The sequence below is a fragment of the Helicoverpa zea genome, chromosome 24, assembly GCF_022581195.2.
Source record: "Helicoverpa zea isolate HzStark_Cry1AcR chromosome 24, ilHelZeax1.1, whole genome shotgun sequence".
Classification (NCBI taxonomy): domain Eukaryota; kingdom Metazoa; phylum Arthropoda; class Insecta; order Lepidoptera; family Noctuidae; genus Helicoverpa; species Helicoverpa zea.
In genome coordinates, this window is record NC_061475.1 from 9,521,629 (window position 1) to 9,540,165 (window position 18,537).

Here is an 18,537-nt window from a genome sequence, read left to right on the forward strand (position 1 = left end):
TTATTGTTTGTGAAGTTTTTTGTTTAATTGTTTAGTTATTGTGGTCTTAATGCGAGGAATATGCTGGAGATGTGGCGATAACTTTTGTTGGTCATATTGGCAGAGCACTGTGTGATGCGATGTGACATATTAGTAGGCTTGCCTTTGTTTCGTAATATCTTGTCATCTTAATTATGTTCCGCGTTTAGATTTTAGAAAAATGCATATTTGTTGCTCGTTTATGTTTGAATAATATTTTATATAGAACAGGATTCACCCTTGGGAAAAAATAAAGCTCTTGCGAAAATCAGTTAGGTACGTTATGATGGATTCACATTATAACAGACAAAACTTTATTTCGCTAAATGAATGATCCGGTGTAGATGTAATGTTAGCTTTGTAATATTTTATAGTTCTTTAGTTTATTTTGATAAGTCCCAGTTAAAAATGTTATATTTTTAGATGTTAGACTGCTTTCTGATCTATCATCTACTATTGTGATTTGAAACAGGAGCATTAAGTTCTTAACTTGTAACAATGATTAGTTACTTACCTGCTGAAAATATAGTAGAATGACATAGGAATTAGTGTATGTACCTATATTTTCCTTGATTACCAGCATAAAGTGATTAGGATAGTAAAAAATAGTAGACCAGATTTTTAATCAGGTTTATTTTGAATTTAACCCCAGCAAGAACTTTGAAGAAACTCGATTCAACAGAATCAGACTTATCGGTAACCGTCGCCATCTTAATTCTAAATTCAAATATCGAACGTCAGAGCGGAAGGTGCGTTCAAATTGAAATATTTCAATTTACTTGTCGGCGGGAATTCGATTTAAATTACAATGAGAGGGTGGGAGGGGGTGGGAGGGTGAAGAGGGTAGGTGGGGGAGGGGGCGACGAGTAATTATCAATGTATAACTGAATATCTGCGCGTTTTGTGTTTAAAGCCGATCGAGAACTTTTGTACGGGGTGTTCGGACTGAGTTGGTGGAGTTCGATAATAGGCGTCAGGTTTCTTTGATAATCAGGTTTACGTAGTGCTCTTAGTGCTTTTTCTTATAGAGCAGCAGAACTTTTTTTACTGTGATTTTAATAAACATCTAAGTCATGCTGATCTTTACGTAAAGGTAAATAATCGTAACAAGAAGCTGACATGACACTAAAAAACTTAAAACTTTACCTTTGTAGACATAAAAAATATCATCAGCATAAAACCAAAGGTCAACTAAACAACCCTCCCACTACACTACATAGGTATTTTTTTCTTCTTCAAATTCCCACACAGATATAAAAAGAATTATCTCAAAATCCGGAGCATCCTCTATACGTAACAGATACAGGTGTGGCTGTGCCGGGCGAGCGCGGGGGTGAGCCACGGAGCACGCGGGCGGCGGGAGGGGGGGAGGAACGAGGCGCAAATGAGAATTCCGCAGAGCAACGATCAATTCGCGAAATGTGAACATTTCGCAAACGTCTCAACTTGGCGCTAGGGAGGGGGCTGTGTCGATATGTTGTGTTTGTTTGACGAGTTCTTTTTGAGTTGGAAATTGGCACCCATCTTTTCTATTAATTTGGCGGATAAGACTCTTCAAAACTAGTTAATGAAAATTGATTTTCATCATCAGCCTATCGCAGTCCACTGCTGGACATAGGCCTCTCCAAGTGCACGCCACTGAGATTGATTTCGAATGAAAATTGATTTTACCCAAAAACAATAGGATAATCAGCCTATCGCTGAATCTCTATTCTCTAAAGCTGTCGTTCTCTATTCACAAAAAAAACCCTAATAAAACATACTTAGACACCTGCTTAAACTAAGTAAACCTAATTGAATTAAATGTATGAGGATAGCACATTTTTCATTAGATTCTCAGGCATATACGCAATCATCATGGGTAAATATTAGGGCATATCTCATGCCCATGATAGGCATGTCACTTACAAAACCTACCAATATTATTGCACATTGAGATAGAAAAATATCATTATTTTCTTCATACATTTTTTCATGCATTTTTTACGTAGGTAATCTTTAAACCTAACAATAAATAAATAAATAATGCCGGGACACCTTTTCACACACGGTCGGTTAGCCCCATGGTAAGTTATTAATTAACTTGTGTTATGGGTGCTAACACAACTGATAAACTACATATAGCTACATATATACATAGTTATAAATACATATTATAACACCCAGACCACGGCCAACAAGCATGCTCATCACACAAATGTCGACCGAGCCGGGAATCGAACCCGGGACCTCAGGTTCAGCAGTCCGGCATGGTGACCATTGCGCCATCGAGGTCGTCCTATGATCATTGCAGAAAATAAAATCAAAACCTCCAAAAATCTATCGACATCCAAAAACCTAATCGAGCCCATCCCTACAGAAGCGTGGGAGCGCGCGAATATCTTCGCAAGCGTTAAAATGAAATGTTCGCAATTTGAATATCGTTCTACCCTCCCCCTCTGCCCCTCCCGCCCGCTTCGCCTCACCCCCGGCGACGCCCGCCCGCTGTCATAGAGTGCTAGTTTTATTTTAAATTGCTTTTTCAGCTTCAATGTGGTTTATTTTAGGAATATTTTATTCTCGTTGTGGGAGATTTTTGGAGGGATCAAAAGGGAATGATGAAAGTATGATTCTTTTAAAGGATATTATAAATAGGAATACCTACACAGTCACGTATTACAGAAGGAATAGAGGTTTCTAGAGTTATTTCGTGAATAAGTATCGTCTACCTAGTCTTTAAAAAGGTCTGCCTTCGTTGAAGGTTTATAGTCATTTATGATCCTACTAAGCACCTGCAACCTCACGCCTTAGACATCTTAGCAGTTTTTAAAACAAATAGTATCTCCCACGACGTTTCCGGATAACCATGCCTACGTCGTACCTACTCCTATTGCAGCCAGTATAAAAGGCACAATAATACAAGTACAATAAAGAACAATTGAACAGCAGACACAAGTAGCCCCCGGAATACGGCGCGCTAGCATTTGTCACGGAGACACGAGGTACGAGGCGCTTTGAAACAAAAGAGATATAACCAGGACGTATGAAGTCAATGTTTGGATATGCTCATGAGAATCACATTGGTAATATCTGATAGAAGTGAAGTGTGCTTCCTTAACATAAGTAATGTCAATGCAGATTTAAAAGGTCAAACTTGAACATACCTACCTACTTATGTGCATTAAATGTCAGTGAACGTAAAAGTAAACTTCTATGTATTTGGTCCTTGGATAAAATTAGAACACTCAAAATCTTCGTGTTTAGTTAAAAGTTGGTGGTTGTGTTACTGTCTTATTGATATTTAAACCTCGTCAACAATGCTATTTTCTCTCTCAAAAGTTATTTATCCAATTATGTTACATAAATATCCCAAATAGCAAATATCTATCTTCATACTGAACGCAGACTAGAAATACATTTACATGACATTATGACAGCTCTTGGACTTTTATCAAGCAACACTAAGCAAGTCATTCAGGTATACCACATCGTCCTCACGTCATGGATCCTGTATGTTCTGGCGGATATTGTGTTGAGCAAGTAATTCAGCGTCGAGAGCCGCAGTGTGAGTGCGCCTTTATCTCAGCAGAGCTCGCAGGTGAGGCTCCTTTGTACTCGTTACTATTACGTTTACTTATTACGTGAGTTTGTGAGTACCTACTGCCATAATGAAGATATGTAGTCGGTATTGTCATCTGCTTGAGTCCATCTTATGTTCTTCTACTCTATTACAGAAAGAGGGTGATGATTTTGTATGTGTCATGAAATTCATTTCAGTTACGAAACGGTGCATGATATTTATGGTACAATCAATTAACAGAATCGTACATATTTATATTTTTCAATAAATTTGAAGTGGCTGTAGAAATATGCAATCTCTTTCTAGCGCAGTTTTAGTTATACCTAACGTTAGAGAAATGGCTGTTATTACATTGAAGGTAGCTAGCCTTGCTAGCAGTATCGTATAGGTACCTATTTATTATCCTAAGGGTTCCTTGCTAACTTACTATTAATGCAAGTTTCCTTCTCATCCTGTTCTCTCGTTACTTAAAACTTTGCAGTATAGTATATAAGAGAACTTCTTACATACAAAAAATACTGTCTCACCACGCACCCTCCCTCTACCCACATACCTATCTGTAAAACAAACGACGTGCAAAAACTCTCTAATTTTAGCGACATTCGCCTTAATGAAGTGCCCGCCCCCGCGCGCCGACCAATCGCGGCGGTTGAAACTGTTGCCAGCGCGCTCATTGGTGGAAACTGTAGCAACTGTGTAGCAACGTTCGGCGCGCCAGTCGCGTTTGAAATTGGAACGCAGCCTATGGAGGGATTGCCTACTGAAAGTTACATGTATATACTGAAAGTTAGTTAGGTTGTGTTATTTTCTTCGTGGTAAGTTAATTAATTGGAGGTTGGTCACTAGAATGCTTAGAGGATGTTTATATCTTCTGCTAATCGGCGTCAACAAGGGTAGATAGGTGGATAAGCTATTATGGCGTAGCGTTCATGGTGTTTTTAGGGTGTCGACTTCTGTTAAAAAAGTGATTATAAAACAGGACTTTCAGGTATGATTAGGTAGATAAAGTAGTAAGCTACCTTGGCTAGAAAATAAATAAGAGAACAAGCCTTTGGTGTTCATCCTACACATAATGTCTCCGCAATTATTACTTACTTATGTAAATATCGGCTCGTTTGATTTCTATTTTATCCCCGTACCTAATAATTGACAATTCCCCGCCAACTGACTTATGTGTACACATAGAATATTAAATTATTTAAAAAATGCCACGAATTCATAGGTAGGTACTCTTACAACCGACAACTTAAGAACCGACATTGTTACATTCTATAACAAAACGCTACGCAAATGTCGTAGCAAAGTGCTACGCAATCTCGTAGCCACAACCACCTACGAGGTGCTACGCTTATTTGACGTACTAACCAAAATCTTTCTTTTATTTTATTGTTTAACATAACTAAAACTAGGCTTACGTTTAACTGCGGATAACCGATCCGTCAATTGTATTTCGATTAGAGAATACACATTTTACGAGTATATGTATCTAATAACAAAATCAACCTCCGATGGCAAAACAGCAGGATGGATTGCTATAATTGTAATCTGCAGTAAGTGACAGTGGCACTTTATGGTCGATTAAAAGCTTGAGATGAGGTATGTCTGTTAGAGGCAATAGATTTTAATACAATCAAACCCCCCACAATGCCTATACTGTCATATTTTTTCGGAATTTTCCATAGTAACAAAATCAGCCTTACCTAGTATTTTGTTACCTGGTCAGTACCTAAATATTTTATCTAGACCTGCCTACTTATAAATACGATAAAGCTAAACAGTTTCTTTGTTGGTTTGATAATCGTTGGTTACTGTACCTAGGTACTGGTCAGATTTAAAAGGTTCTTACAATGTTAGACGGCACGCGGGTGAAACTGCTTCCGGAAGCTAGTAAAGTAGGTACCTACATTATGATATATCCTCACGAACCATGATAAAAAAGTTCTATGCTTTAATGAGTTGATGGTGACCTACAAGTGAGTTTGTTTGAGGAGTTCGTGGCACGTGCAAACTATTTTAAATTCTAGGAAGACGTCAAGTGTCTAGGAATAGTCAAACGTTTTCAAAGTTCTACAGATGACAGTATATTTGACTTTTGTGTATTTGTGTATTTGGCTGAATTATTAATTAAATATAAATGGAAAGTTAAAAGTAGGTAATTTGTAGATCACTATCACATTATACTCTAAGAAGGTATAAGTCCACGGTGTTTCAATGTCACGTTGTATGAAAAGTATATTTATTAGGGTAATGAAACAACATTACAAATGACTACTTATCCAAAAATTATGCATTATTGATTCATCATCATCATCATCATCTCAGCCATAGGACGTCCACTGCTGAACATAGGCCTCCCCCTTTGATCTCCACAGATACCTGTTGGAAGCGACCTGCATCCAGCGTCTTTCCGTCATTATTGATTGCGTTCTTGAAATTAACATATGTATGTACCTACTTTTTGATATTGTTTTAATAACTCCACAAAATGACAAAAATACAAACCAGAGATAAGTCTTCAAATACTCGGAATTGGGAAATAATCCCGAAACAGCGATATTCAAATACGAGAGCCATTCATTTAATCGGAAGACATTTCCTCGGGCGACACAACTAGCCGGCTTATAAATCGCTCACGCACACATGCGCACAGGCGTGTAGCGACACGCGCACACACGCGCACTGGTCAGCGTACAAATGACGGCGCTGTGTCACCGCTGACGCGGCGGTTGATGGCGGAATAGAGAGGATAAGACAGCAGGAAAGCTTTTGTAGGTATTGGTCCATTCTTAATAATTTGGTTGACATATGTTTGCGGGATTCAGAGTGCTATTACCTAGGCATTTTGCAAAAGTATAAAATTGCTGCATGCGAATTTTCGCTCTCCTGAAATAACAATGACAAAAGAAATTTTCTCTCTGGGACCCTTATCACCTGGAGTTATTACAATAGTATTTTGTAGTTTTTAAATATTTTTACAATCGTACCAAAAAAGAAATAATAGTGTCAATAAATAAATGAAATAAAGATAATATCCATCCGTGTCATTCTTGAACTATTTAGGACTATTCATGACTTTACAAGGGAAATAATAGTCTAACTAACACTTTGAGCGTTGCCCTGATATTTTACATATAACAACTTTTAGTAAGGGGCACAATTTTACCTTCCACAGACGTAAATTACCCACTCTAATCCGGTCACATCCATATTCACCCAACATGTACCGTCAACACAAACCGCGCACTCAGCAACTGGCCATACACACTTCTTTTTCTACTCGTTGCTGTTCGGCCTGCAAGTGAGTTTGATGGAGAGCCTCTCTCTCAGAAACGTTGTTTTTTTCAACCCTTGCCCGCTGTCGAGTGGCCACGACTCTTTGTCGCGTGCCCACAGAGTTCACGTTAGAACTTATTTCGAATTATTTTGTGTGTTTTTTTGGGCGGGTTACAAGGTACCTTCCTATGCCTATTTTGGTGGTTTGTGAAATGACGTGTAGGTAGGTTGAAGCTTTGGTTAAAGTTGTTGAATGTTTTCTGTGATGAAAAATTATAAAAGGGGATCGATTACTTACCTACAATGTGCAGGTGATAACTTATTACTATGAAACAAACACTATAAAATATCAACTAGGCAACGGATACTCAGACAATTACAAATACAATCACAAATGTTCTTTATTGTGGTACGTAGGTAAACAATGAGTAGTTACATGGTTTTAAAATTGTACACAGCTATGACCCGCCATAATGGCATACAATAATTTTAAGGTAACATTAATAGGTAATTACAGTCTCTAAATTACTCAGATACGGAAAAATTGCTAGAAGTATTACAATAAACTGTTTAGCTTGGTAATTATATAATAGGTAGAGGTAATGTAATAATTTAGGACAGCTTGTCCTGTTTTTAGTCTATTATAAACTTATATCATAGAATTATAATTAAATTATCCATAAATATTATTTTGCTCCTATGATAACCCGAAACACAGGTTTAAAATAATCCTAGTTCGGGTGGTCCATATAGGTATTAGATTTAGACCATCTTTCTCGTATTTATTATGTAGGTATTAGTTTAGATTAAGTGAACTCCTATGATTATTTTATTTTTTAAGATTTATTTACTGCCATTACAATGAGCTATTTGTATTTGTACATGTTGAACTATGTGTTTTTAATATATATATTTTTTTTTAATTATTTCAAGTGAAAACTTATTTTAAGCTGAACTTTGATGCAAACCATCGATATATGATTATTCTACGATTACAGAGTATTTCACGATTATTCTTCGTATTTTGACATGAGTTAAGTGTGACATAATAATTAATAGTCCCTAATGGAATCTCTCGGCTTTTAATTTTGTACCCGTGCTTTCTTGTCTCACGAAAGCCGATTAAACCACATGCAACGACATCTGTTATTGAATAGCGAAACTACACAGTCAAGCTGTTGTCTGATATTATAATGCTTATGCTACTCCCCACGAGATGGTACTGTATCACTAATTTACGATTAAGACATTTTTTTTCAAGCCTGTTTATCTTTAGCTGAACGTGTTGTTTGAACGATGCAGGTTTTGAGTTTGGGGTTCGTAACGTATGTCTTGGAGCCTACTTTTAAAGTTAAACCGTAACTAGTTGACTACTGCCTGTAAGACGCTCAAGATTGCAAGTACGAACTTATATCTGATATATTATATACATAGCAGTCCCGGATTTATGAATAGGCCGTATAGGCCGCGGCCTAGGGGCGGCAGCGTCACAGGGGCGGCAGATTTCAGAAGATAAAAGTAAAAAAAAAGGTCCCCTTGGCCGAATTTACTAAAAATATGGAAAATTATTATTTGTAAGGTTTGTACATGGGGCGGAAATAAAGTAGCCTACACTCATTAAAAATATAAATCTGGCACTGATACATAGAAATATACCATATACCTCCTTATATGCACAAGCAGTCTTCCGTTAAATACCTACCATGAGAAATGAGAAATGCCGTCTTTTGATAACTGAAATTAATAAATTACATGGACTTATATTCAGACTTATAATTTCCTAGCGACCCGCTCCGGCTTTGCACGGTATAACAGTATTTCCCCACTATTTAATGTATGTTATTAATTATTATACATATAAACCTTCCTCTTTAATCACTCTATCTATCAAAAAAACCGCATGAAAATAGGTTGCGTAGTTTGGAATATTTATGTGTACAAAGGAACACGTTGACAGAAAAAGCGACTTCGTTTTATACTATGTAGTGATTATATAACAAACTGCAACATAAGAGAACGCGACACTTAACAATACCTACACAGCAGTTACCTCTCTCGTAGTTAAGTCACAAACATCAAGTCACGCGCCAAAGCTAAATATTGTTGCAAACACCGGACGGTTAGGCAAACACCCTGTGTTTACAAACACGCGGCTTTGAACACATCCTGTAGCTGCGGCTAATGTCGCTCATTTCCACTCGCACCACGGCCTACAAACAAGAAGCTGCTCAAAGTAAGTAAAAAAAAACTGTGTAATATTTTCTAATTTCTAAAAAGTTCCTACTTCTGAAATAAGTATGTAACTTATTTCAAAATCTAAGCTCCGAAAAAAGTGTGAAGATATTTTTATTAATATAAATTCTAGGTAATAAAAGTGACAACAAGGCAAGGCCTATTATTTATTTCTTGGTAAGATGCTGTCTATAAAATTCTGCTTTCAAGATAGCGGTATAAAGGAGCATAAAAAAGTAGGTAAAGAAATCAGCTTTATTATTTTCCCTCCATTCTTACCTACCAATAATGAAAACTAGCCAGGTAATTAATGACTTCATATTTATATGTTTTGGGGCAACGCATAAAAGCATAGATATTTCTAATAAGATAAAATTGAGAAATAAATAATAACGATCGTGTGTTCTGTGGCAGATCGTGGCCGGATACACCAGGATAAGCCTCCAAGCTCGGCCGCCGCTCTGACGTCACAGCTGTCCACAACATGTCCGCGCACACGTGACGGGAGAAGTGTAACACCTGCACGCACGGTGAATAAACAACAAGTGAAGTTTACTAAACAATATGCTCCACGAGTCAACCTTATCGACCCTAACTCAAACATTGAAATTGTTCTAGATAAGTACCAAAATCAGAGATGGAGCGGCTACATTACAGACTGCTGTTCTTCACGTTGTATTCCGTCCAGAGCCACGCCATGGTGCTCAGAAACGACGCTCTCATCTCTAAGATGGTGTCAGACTTCCAGAAAGACAATCCAATGGCAGCAACACCGCGCAGCAACGACCAGCAACTACAGCAGCAACCTAAAGACGTAATGTCCATGATGCAGAACGTGCTCTGCAGGAACTTCCCCACCATCCCCTGCGACATGATCCAGGAGGACGACACGCTCAGGAACCTCATCGAGCGTTCCATACAGCAGCTTAAGTACAAGAAACTCTCCATGGAGAAGACCACACCGCTACCCGGCTACCATCTCACACTGTTCCCCACGGTGAACAGCGAAGACCTATCGAACTTCCTTCAAGTGAGCGATACTGGTTATTACACTGGCAAGAATAAACCAGAGAAATCAAGATCAAGGAGACATAGAAAGAGACTAAAGAATAACGCAGAGACACAACAGACTGGAGAGAAAGAATCCAAGAAGAAGTCCAAAGCGAAGAAGGACAACTCGAGGACGTCGCTGTACAACGGCCGCAAGAAGATCAGGAAGTTCTACCCGCACAAGATAAAGTACAAAGACAAGCAGAAGGGAAGGAAGGACTTCGGTGACTACTCGGAGGAGAAGCTGTCGATGTCGGTGGAGGTGCCGGACCTGATGCCGGGGCCCGCGCCGCCCGCGCACAAGCGCATGAACTACAAGGTGGACCCGGCGGACCCGCCTGTGTGGCGCATCGACTATATGAAGCACGGCGAGCCCAGCATCAACGCCTTCCCCTACGAGTCGGAGCGGCTGAAGGAGAAGCTCATCAAGACGGGGCCCAACGTGATCGTGTCTGACAACATGCTGGAACAAGCGTCGCGCAAGGACGTGCTGCACCCCGACGTCTACATCAGGAAGAACTTCGTCAGGAAGAACGCGCTCGACATCAACTCCGCCCCCATCGACTAGTACTGAGTCTACATTTATTTTAGGAATTTTTCGAATAAAGCATAAAAGTTTCATTGCGTTTTTTGTGTAACTGTCCGGTGAGTTATTCCTATCTATTGGTACCTATCATTCTTTATTCCTAGCTTCGAACTCTTTCTTTCCTTCGCAACAGACGAAGTTTTAAGTAGATAAAAAAAACTCGGTAGCCACATAGATATAACGCACTAGATACAATCGATAATACGTACTTATTACAGTAGCCCTTACAATAAGTATCGCTTTGGGGATTACATAAATACTGATAATTGGTGGCTCGTTACCTACGAGTGACGTCTAGAGGGCCTTATGAAATTAATATATTACAGTTTTTATAGCCGGTTAGACTTGAAGCCGATCCCAACATAGTTGGGAAAAGGCAGATAATGACAGTTTCGATTAAATTAAGCAAGATATCAGAAAATCATCAAATGACATCAAATTCGTAATTTGTTAAAAAGTTACAATGATCGTGAACCCGCTCTAGGGTAAGTTTTCTCACAGCGCCTGAAACATTAACTTTCGCAACGCTAACACATTCGCAGCGTGGTTGCTCAGTATTTTCATGTAGGACCTACAAGACTAACAGAATTATCAAAAAAATGCGTTTTTATTATTGTTGATAGCCTTTACAATATGCAAGTAGGTACAACAATCTGCTGGAAGTTATCACTATTCGCTTGCTTCCTATCATAGAGAACACAAATTAGCATGCTAAGTACAATGTAATCTAAAACAACGCTTATCTGTGAGAGATTAGAGTCCAACGCTGTTGTAATTAATAAACACGACGAGAGAAAACATCTTTATCAAGTAGTTTGCGCTTCACCGGCCACGGAGATACACGTAAACAATGTCTCGGCCCGTTTTATCGTCGCATGTATTAGATACATCTACTGGACGGCCCGCGGCGGGATTATTTGTGGAATTATATAAAAATAAAGACAGTTCGTGGACACTATGGCATAGTTCTATGACGACCAGTGACGGCAGGATACAGTTTCCGTTTTCAAATGACTCCATGGCGGCAGGAACATACAAGCTATTGTTTAAAGTCGGTGATTATTACAAAATGCATGATAAGGAGACGATATACCCATTTGTCGAGGTATGTTGTTATTGCATTTTTATTTACTTCTAAACGCCAATAATGGTTCATCAATTCAATTTCGTAACTACCGTCTTATTAAAAAAATAACAAGAAAATAAGGAAAATATTTGTATAGGTAGATATCTATCAAATCCCTAGTTAAGATTAGATTGAATGAAACTATGTTTAAAGTCAATAATAGATATCGCAAATTAGATACCTAGCTTCAATGAAATTTCACTTTTTGTAACATCTACCTACCAAGTATCTATTGTATTGAGAAAGGCTCAAAAGTAAAATAAAATAGGTAGATATTTCGAGTTTATGGCCGATAATATTATTCGATGTTAACATGCTATCATAGAAGTCAAATAAATCATTTTCACCGGTTCATTTTTAAAGAATCGTTATTTAAAATAATGAATTCATTATGATGTATTTATATTCATAACGAGATGTTGGAGCCGGGTTTGTTTTCCGCTACTGGGGCAGAGGGCAATGAACTGATGACCTGACCTCGCGATATCAAACGACGCAGTTTATGATGAACCAACCAGATAGACTTATTTAATTATTTGAATATATCACCAACAACAAATTAAATTATTACTTTCAAAGCCTTGGGAATGTTTTCTATGCGCCATCTATCGGAACCGAGCTCGAACTGACGCTTTTTCTACTCAACAATAGATGGCGCTGATAGTCCTGAGTTCCATTTCACTTTTCCTCACAGTACTATCTTGTAATTTGTGTTTTTTTCCAGATCACATTCAACACCAAAGACGGCGAGCACTACCACATACCACTACTACTGAGCCCCTACGGATACACTACTTACAGAGGAAGTTAAACTTCAACTATTAATCCTATTACTAGTCACCACTTTCTATAATAAATCTATCTTTACTTTTCAAGGTGTTTTCATTTAATTTAAAGTAGTTCGCAGCAAACCTTAACTGTTTGGCGACTTTCAGCAGCTATAAAATGCAACTATTCATATTTTTCTAATGAACTATTCATATTTATCTACTAAATTACCATTGCCATGACCTATCCTTTCGTGTTTGCGGGAAATAAAAAATAAAATAACATTTCATTGTAACCTTTTATATTGATGCTCAATAAAAACTTAAGCAATCTAAAAAACCTGCAAAATTGTATCGTGTGTAATTACTTAATTAATTACTGCTCATTCATTATCAACAACATGATTGTATACTAATTTATGGACGAAACAAAACATAATCACGTTATGTTATGCCGCTCACACAACTAACAATTTTCTACTTTTTGTATGTAATTAGGTCACTAGACATGTAATTACATCTATCACCACTCGAATAGTTTACGCTTGTAAGGCGTAGTTAAACTATCCAATTGATTATACGCTCATTAAATATTTTGTTCAAATGCACGAGCATAGCCATTGAGCCATAAAATGAGTACAACGGTTTCATTAATAGTCACTGTGTAATCAGTACGCGGTGAAATGGCCATCAAAGCGAAGAAAATAGCATAATGTTAACTGTGGTAACAATCGTGTTGGTTTAGATATTAGGTTTGCGGCGAAACGTAACATAAGTGTGTTTTGTACGCATCAGAGGTCCCTATACATTATCAAAGTGTATAATATAATAACATCCCTATAATATTGTAAATAAATGGAGTTTGTTGAGGGATTATCATCTATTATCTAAAAACAAATTAAGTCTCTATAATATTTAAAATATGGAAATTCCCTAAAATTAGTTCATATTCTAGATTTCTAGATAAATCCTACTTTATTTCTGGGTGGAGCAGACTTAGTTGTCAAACAGTTTAGATACTATTGTTATAGTTAATACTAATATTATTGCGTTCTTCAAATCGATGACCATTTAGAATCTACAATCATTTGTAAAATAGCAAAAACACATCACTCACAATTAATTGTACCTAAATCAAAGTATCTCCAACAATTAGGAGCTTAATTAGTGAATAAGTCATTGACCACCCTGCCACAATTACTTAATGTAGACTGCCAATTACTATCTAAGATAATTAACAAACTAAAATAAATGCAATGTATGTTTCATTGTCTTCAAATATGAATATACTTTAACAATTCAACTAGCTATGAACACGAACATAACAACTAAACATTTTGAATATAATTCTTTAAAAATATAAATAAAAAAATAGACATTAAGTTTTACATACTAAGGGCTAAGGAGAGCACATCTCTACTTAAAAAATTGCTTTTCATTTGTAATCTCACAATGTGTGTTCTAGTATCTATATATCTATGAGTATACAGGTTTGTTATAATGTTTGGCAACTCGCAGCGGGGTCTGGCATGTAGTCTCTGTAACGTAAATGGTCACATTCATCAGTAATGAGCCGTGGGTCGGTCTAGACACCGTTTCTTCAAACACAACACTACAGTCACAGTCTATCACATCGTGTCCATACGTCCGGGTCTTCCTTGCTTCGGCTCGTACGACTTTACTATTTAGTACTGAACATTACCCGTTATCGTTGCAGGTATTCAAAGACAAAGGAAATATTGAGCTTGTCATAAATTAACTTTATGGGTTGCAGTCTTCATTGTAATAATCCTTGAATGCTACCTAGTTTGCAAAGGTCACAGCACGATAAATACATTTCCTAAACTGCCGGCTAAAATCAATACTGACTTACTTGTATTCTATAATTTAAACTTTTGGACTTGAGACACATTTAAATCAATGAAAAATAGCAGCTTTGCTCTAAACACAACAAATTTTCCTAAATCAACACATCAATGCAGACAAATTTCACCTTATTCTGGAGAGCTAAAAATCTTGATACTCATAAACAAACACATTTGGAGTAAAATTTTGAATGGGCCTCCACTGGCCGTCAAAGTAGACTCGGAACATGGAGTGTAAGACCCCCAGACTGTTTCATCATGTAATACATTTACCTGTAGCAAGCTGTGGAAAAATTAGCGTTAGTGTACATTGTAGCGTGATTCAACCAGAATCAATACTTACCATGTAGGACGTCGAGAGTTCTGAGTGTCGACCCTCAGAAGAAGCATTGAGCGCCGACATCTAGTGTAGTGAAATCAGAATCAATCCATTAGAATCAGAGTAATACGTATGCCAATGCACCACAACCTTGGAACTCAGTGTGAACCGAATACTTTCTTATGCAATCTTGAGTAATTTTCTTTGTAAAAGCAGTTTCATCTTTACATTTATGTTAAGTCTCCTATGTTGCATTTTTTATAAGAGCATACTTAGTAGGTGCTTCTTAATGTAAATACGAATGTTGAATTGATATTATTATCTTATCAGTCTAGAATCTTACAAGATAATTGTACTACAAAACCTTGAGAGATCATGATATAACACTAGATAATGGTGACATAATATGTCAGAGTAGAACTTTTTGACTAGAAATTGACTGACCTGAAATCCAAACCCTGTAAATGAATGTTTGTGAAATAGAAATGAATTATGTCAAAGGACCCACCTATTTCCCTTCCTCTTGACCGACAACCTCTTTATATCTGGCAATCATTAGTTTTTTGACTGTGTCTCTGTATGTCTCCCCAGGGGTTGGAGTATAAATGCCTCTCTTCTGGCCGAGGCCTGCCAAGCTTGGCCTCTGTTCGGCTTCTATGGGGGCGATCCTGCCCTGCTCCTCTTTACCTAGACCTCTACCCTCAGACCAGCCCATTTTTTGCAGCATTTTCCCTCCAATCGTGTCGACGACGGAGGGCGGTGGGTGCGGCGCGATGGGCGGAGGCATCGAGTCTGGCGGCTCATAGCGCTTTCTTATAATAGGGGTTTCATCTTCACCGAATTTCATTCGCCTCTCAGCCGCCCTGTCTCTGTAGCCATTCATTTGAGGAATTAATTCATTCTTTTTGCGGTACTCCAGCAGGTTCTGTTTGTGCAAGTCTGATAGTGATTTGTGTTTGTTGAGCACTTCAGCGGACGGGAAGCGACGCTTGCAAATGAGGCAGGTCAGTTTGGCCCAGTCTATGATGCCTTCATCGCTGTCGAACGCGTGCTCGGCATCTGACACCCTCTTCATCAGGAACTCGTCGCCGGATGGCGGGGGAGACAGTTCCCTAACGTGAGTTAAAGAAGGTCCAGACCCTAACACTGAGAAACCAATGTCTGCAGAGCCTTTACTGGCACCCATGTCCAGGGGCTGCTCCATTACAATATTACTCCTAGCATTCTCTTTCTTTTGGTTCAAGGTCCGCGCCCACCTCTCCATGTCTTTAGCTATCTTTTTGGCAACTTTAACTTTGTCTTCCTTGTCCCTCTTCTTCTTTTCCTCTGGCTCTTTAGCTATTGTGTTCTCTGTGGTAGCCGTGGGTGGGTTTGGCAATTTAGGCTGCTCAGTGTTCTGCTGAGCCTGTGTGGCAGCTATGTATGTGCTGCTGGTGGCATCCCAGTACATGTACTGGCTTGTCTGACTGTTGTAGAAGTACTGACTTGTACCATCATAGTACAAGCCCGTGGCTGGGTCATAGTAGTAACCGGAAGTCTCATCATACATAAAAGTCCTTACATCAGGGGGAGAATACACAGTCTTACCATCACCTGTGGGGGCTTTAACTGTGGGAGCTGACTGAGTAGTGGAAGACACAAAAACTGGCACACTGACGGGTGTCCAGGCCATGTGGCGGGCCTGAGCAGCTGATATAGCTGATTGAGCAACGGCAGCGGCCGCGTTTACTCGGTCCGCCTCAGACATGGCCTGTGCTGATGAACTATAGTTAGACATTTGAGCATAGTAAGATGAATAGTCAGCACTAGGGGGTTTTGAAATTTTCTTTGGTTCATTATAAAAACTAACAAGAACTTCACGGCCATCAATTTCTAAAGGAGGTTGCAGAGAGGCCAATTCTGAATGAGCTGCTGTGGAATCAGCAATGGAATTAAAGTTAATATAAGCTAAACACTTGGAGGCCCCGGTCAGAGTCTCTCTGCCAATTGTGATACCAGCAATGGAATCTAAAACAGTCTTTGAGCATCTTTCCTTCAGTACCTCTAATATTTTCTCTTCAGTAGTTAAAGCGTCCAGTCTTCTGAACAACAACCGTTTTGTGATGCCTGCACTTTCAGACAGAATGTTCCGTTCACTATCACCACCATAGACAATGCCATCTGACCTCTTTCCTTGACAGTTTCGTCTGTAGCACACTTGTCGCCTCTTGAAGTTGTACAGTCCACACTTGCAGAACCAATCCCCCGGGGAGGCGTTGATTGTCTGGTTATCATCGTGTTTGTCTCTAGTGTCGTACTTGCTCTCGTAATCTAAGTCCATTCGGTCGCGACTGCCCGAGCGGCTGCTCGAGCGGGAAGTGGGCCTGCGCTCGACGTCGCTGATGTGGGGCGGCGAGGGCGGCGGCGGCACGTCACGGTCGTCGTGTCGCTTGCCGTCGCGGCGGCGATCGCGGTCGCGCGGCCGGTCGTATCGCTCGCGGCGGTAGCGGTCGCGGCGCTCGCGGTCGTCGTCGCGGTCGCGGTCGTAGCGCTCGCGCTCGCGGTCGAACCGATCGTGGTGGTGGCGCTCGACGCGCGGCTCGCGGCGCTCGGGGCTGGCGCTGCGCCGCGGCTCCCACACGGGCGAGCGCGGCCGGCCCTCCGCCCACCTGTCGTCCTCGCCCCACCTGGTGTTCCTCTCGTCACGGCCTCGCCACGACATCGCACTGGCCTGTGAACATCACCCGTACGAATAAAGCGACTGTACTCACAAACCGTTCGACGCCGCAGTCCCGTGTCCTCCATGTTGGTTGGCCTATAATCACCGTTCAATAACCTTTCTCCTCGCCGTTCTATTGTTTACCTGCGTAGCAGTCACTGGGATGATAACCTAAGCCTTAACGCAACACGTTTATCACAGTACAAGCTAGTTTAAATTAGAAATGATAATACAATTTGTTTTTTTTTACTCAAAAATTACACGAAATATCAAAGAAAATGCGTCGAAGACGCCATGTTTTCTGTAGTAAGCGCTAGTGATTTCAACAATCTCTGTCAATGTCAATAAACTAAAATGGGTTACTAAAGTGAATCAGCTGTTTAGTACTTTCTAAGATTTTTACATAACAAAACATGTATTTATATTACCATGTACACGAGTTTACGAAACTGTATCTTATTTTGAAAGTTATAACGTGTTTCCATTACAATATTTAATTATTCTCCCTCCATAGATCTAAATCGAGTAAATCGACTAACTAGTTGAGCACCATCTTTTATGAATCGTTTACCGCATTACCGCATTATGGCTGCTCCACACCACATGCATCTATGATCTAAGTCAATGTCACAGTTGAAATATTTTCAATCAAATCTTTATTTTATATTTCATTGTTGTGATTTTGCAATGAAGTTCTCGTTCAAAAGTAATCTTCTGGGTTTTCGTGTAGGTCACGTTGTAGCTAACGTCCTTATGTAGGCCATAGGTATAAATAACATGCTTCAAACTGTTCAGTTTTTTTATTATTTTTATTACTTTACCCGTTTACCATTATAAGATATAATGGTAGTGAGTAGTAAAAATGTAGGTGTAGTACCGCCACTGCATTGCTTCAATATACCTTTTATTTATAATAAACATATCTGTAAGCTTATTGCAAGTATTTCATTACTGCCCTTATTGTATATTATTATCCGTGAACATAATGTTGGGGTTGTGCCACGCTGGTGTGCTTAGAGGTCACTTACCTAGAAGTCTATTCAT

At 39.1% G+C, this 18,537-nt stretch overlaps 3 protein-coding genes across 4 annotated transcripts; 2 read left to right on the forward strand and 1 right to left on the reverse strand.

Moving 5' to 3' along the window:
• Positions 1-8,707: 8,707 nt before the first annotated feature.
• Positions 8,708-10,753, forward strand: LOC124642302. Its single transcript, XM_047180667.1, has 3 exons — positions 8,708-9,083; positions 9,497-9,612; positions 9,701-10,753. Exon 3 carries the CDS (start codon positions 9,720-9,722, stop codon positions 10,698-10,700), a length of 981 nt encoding a protein of 326 aa, XP_047036623.1. The 5' UTR covers positions 8,708-9,083; positions 9,497-9,612; positions 9,701-9,719; the 3' UTR covers positions 10,701-10,753.
• A 741-nt stretch (positions 10,754-11,494) lies between these two features.
• On the forward strand, positions 11,495-12,716 carry LOC124642139 (5-hydroxyisourate hydrolase). The gene is made up of 2 exons (XM_047180448.1): positions 11,495-11,823; positions 12,569-12,716. Exons 1-2 carry the CDS (start codon positions 11,569-11,571, stop codon positions 12,653-12,655), a joined length of 342 nt encoding a protein of 113 aa, XP_047036404.1. The 5' UTR covers positions 11,495-11,568; the 3' UTR covers positions 12,656-12,716.
• Positions 12,717-12,896: 180 nt separating this feature from the next.
• Positions 12,897-17,820, reverse strand: LOC124642136 (RNA-binding protein 5-A-like). Of its 2 annotated transcripts, XR_006985739.1 has the most exons (4): positions 17,638-17,820; positions 15,304-17,505; positions 14,820-14,879; positions 12,897-14,149 (listed from the first exon to the last, which is right to left on the reverse strand). XR_006985739.1 is itself a non-coding variant. In XM_047180443.1 (3 exons), exon 2 carries the CDS (start codon positions 17,494-17,496, stop codon positions 15,304-15,306), a length of 2,193 nt encoding a protein of 730 aa, XP_047036399.1. In that variant the 5' UTR covers positions 17,497-17,505; positions 17,638-17,820; the 3' UTR covers positions 12,897-14,879. The 2 variants fall into 2 exon arrangements, 1 of the variants encoding a protein (XP_047036399.1); XM_047180443.1 differs by having other exon boundaries at positions 12,897-14,879.
• Between the last annotated feature and the right edge of the window lie 717 nt (positions 17,821-18,537).

Coding starts and splice junctions, on each gene's coding strand:
- LOC124642302 (XM_047180667.1), top strand. CDS start 9,720: ATGGAGCGGCTACATTACAGACTGCTGTTCTTCACGTTGTATTCCGTC.
- LOC124642136 (XM_047180443.1), bottom strand. CDS start 17,496: ATGTCGTGGCGAGGCCGTGACGAGAGGAACACCAGGTGGGGCGAGGAC.
- LOC124642139 (XM_047180448.1), top strand. CDS start 11,569: ATGTCTCGGCCCGTTTTATCGTCGCATGTATTAGATACATCTACTGGA. Junction 11,824..12,568: donor CGATATACCCATTTGTCGAG/GTATGTTGTTAT, acceptor GTTTTTTTCCAG/ATCACATTCAACACCAAAGA.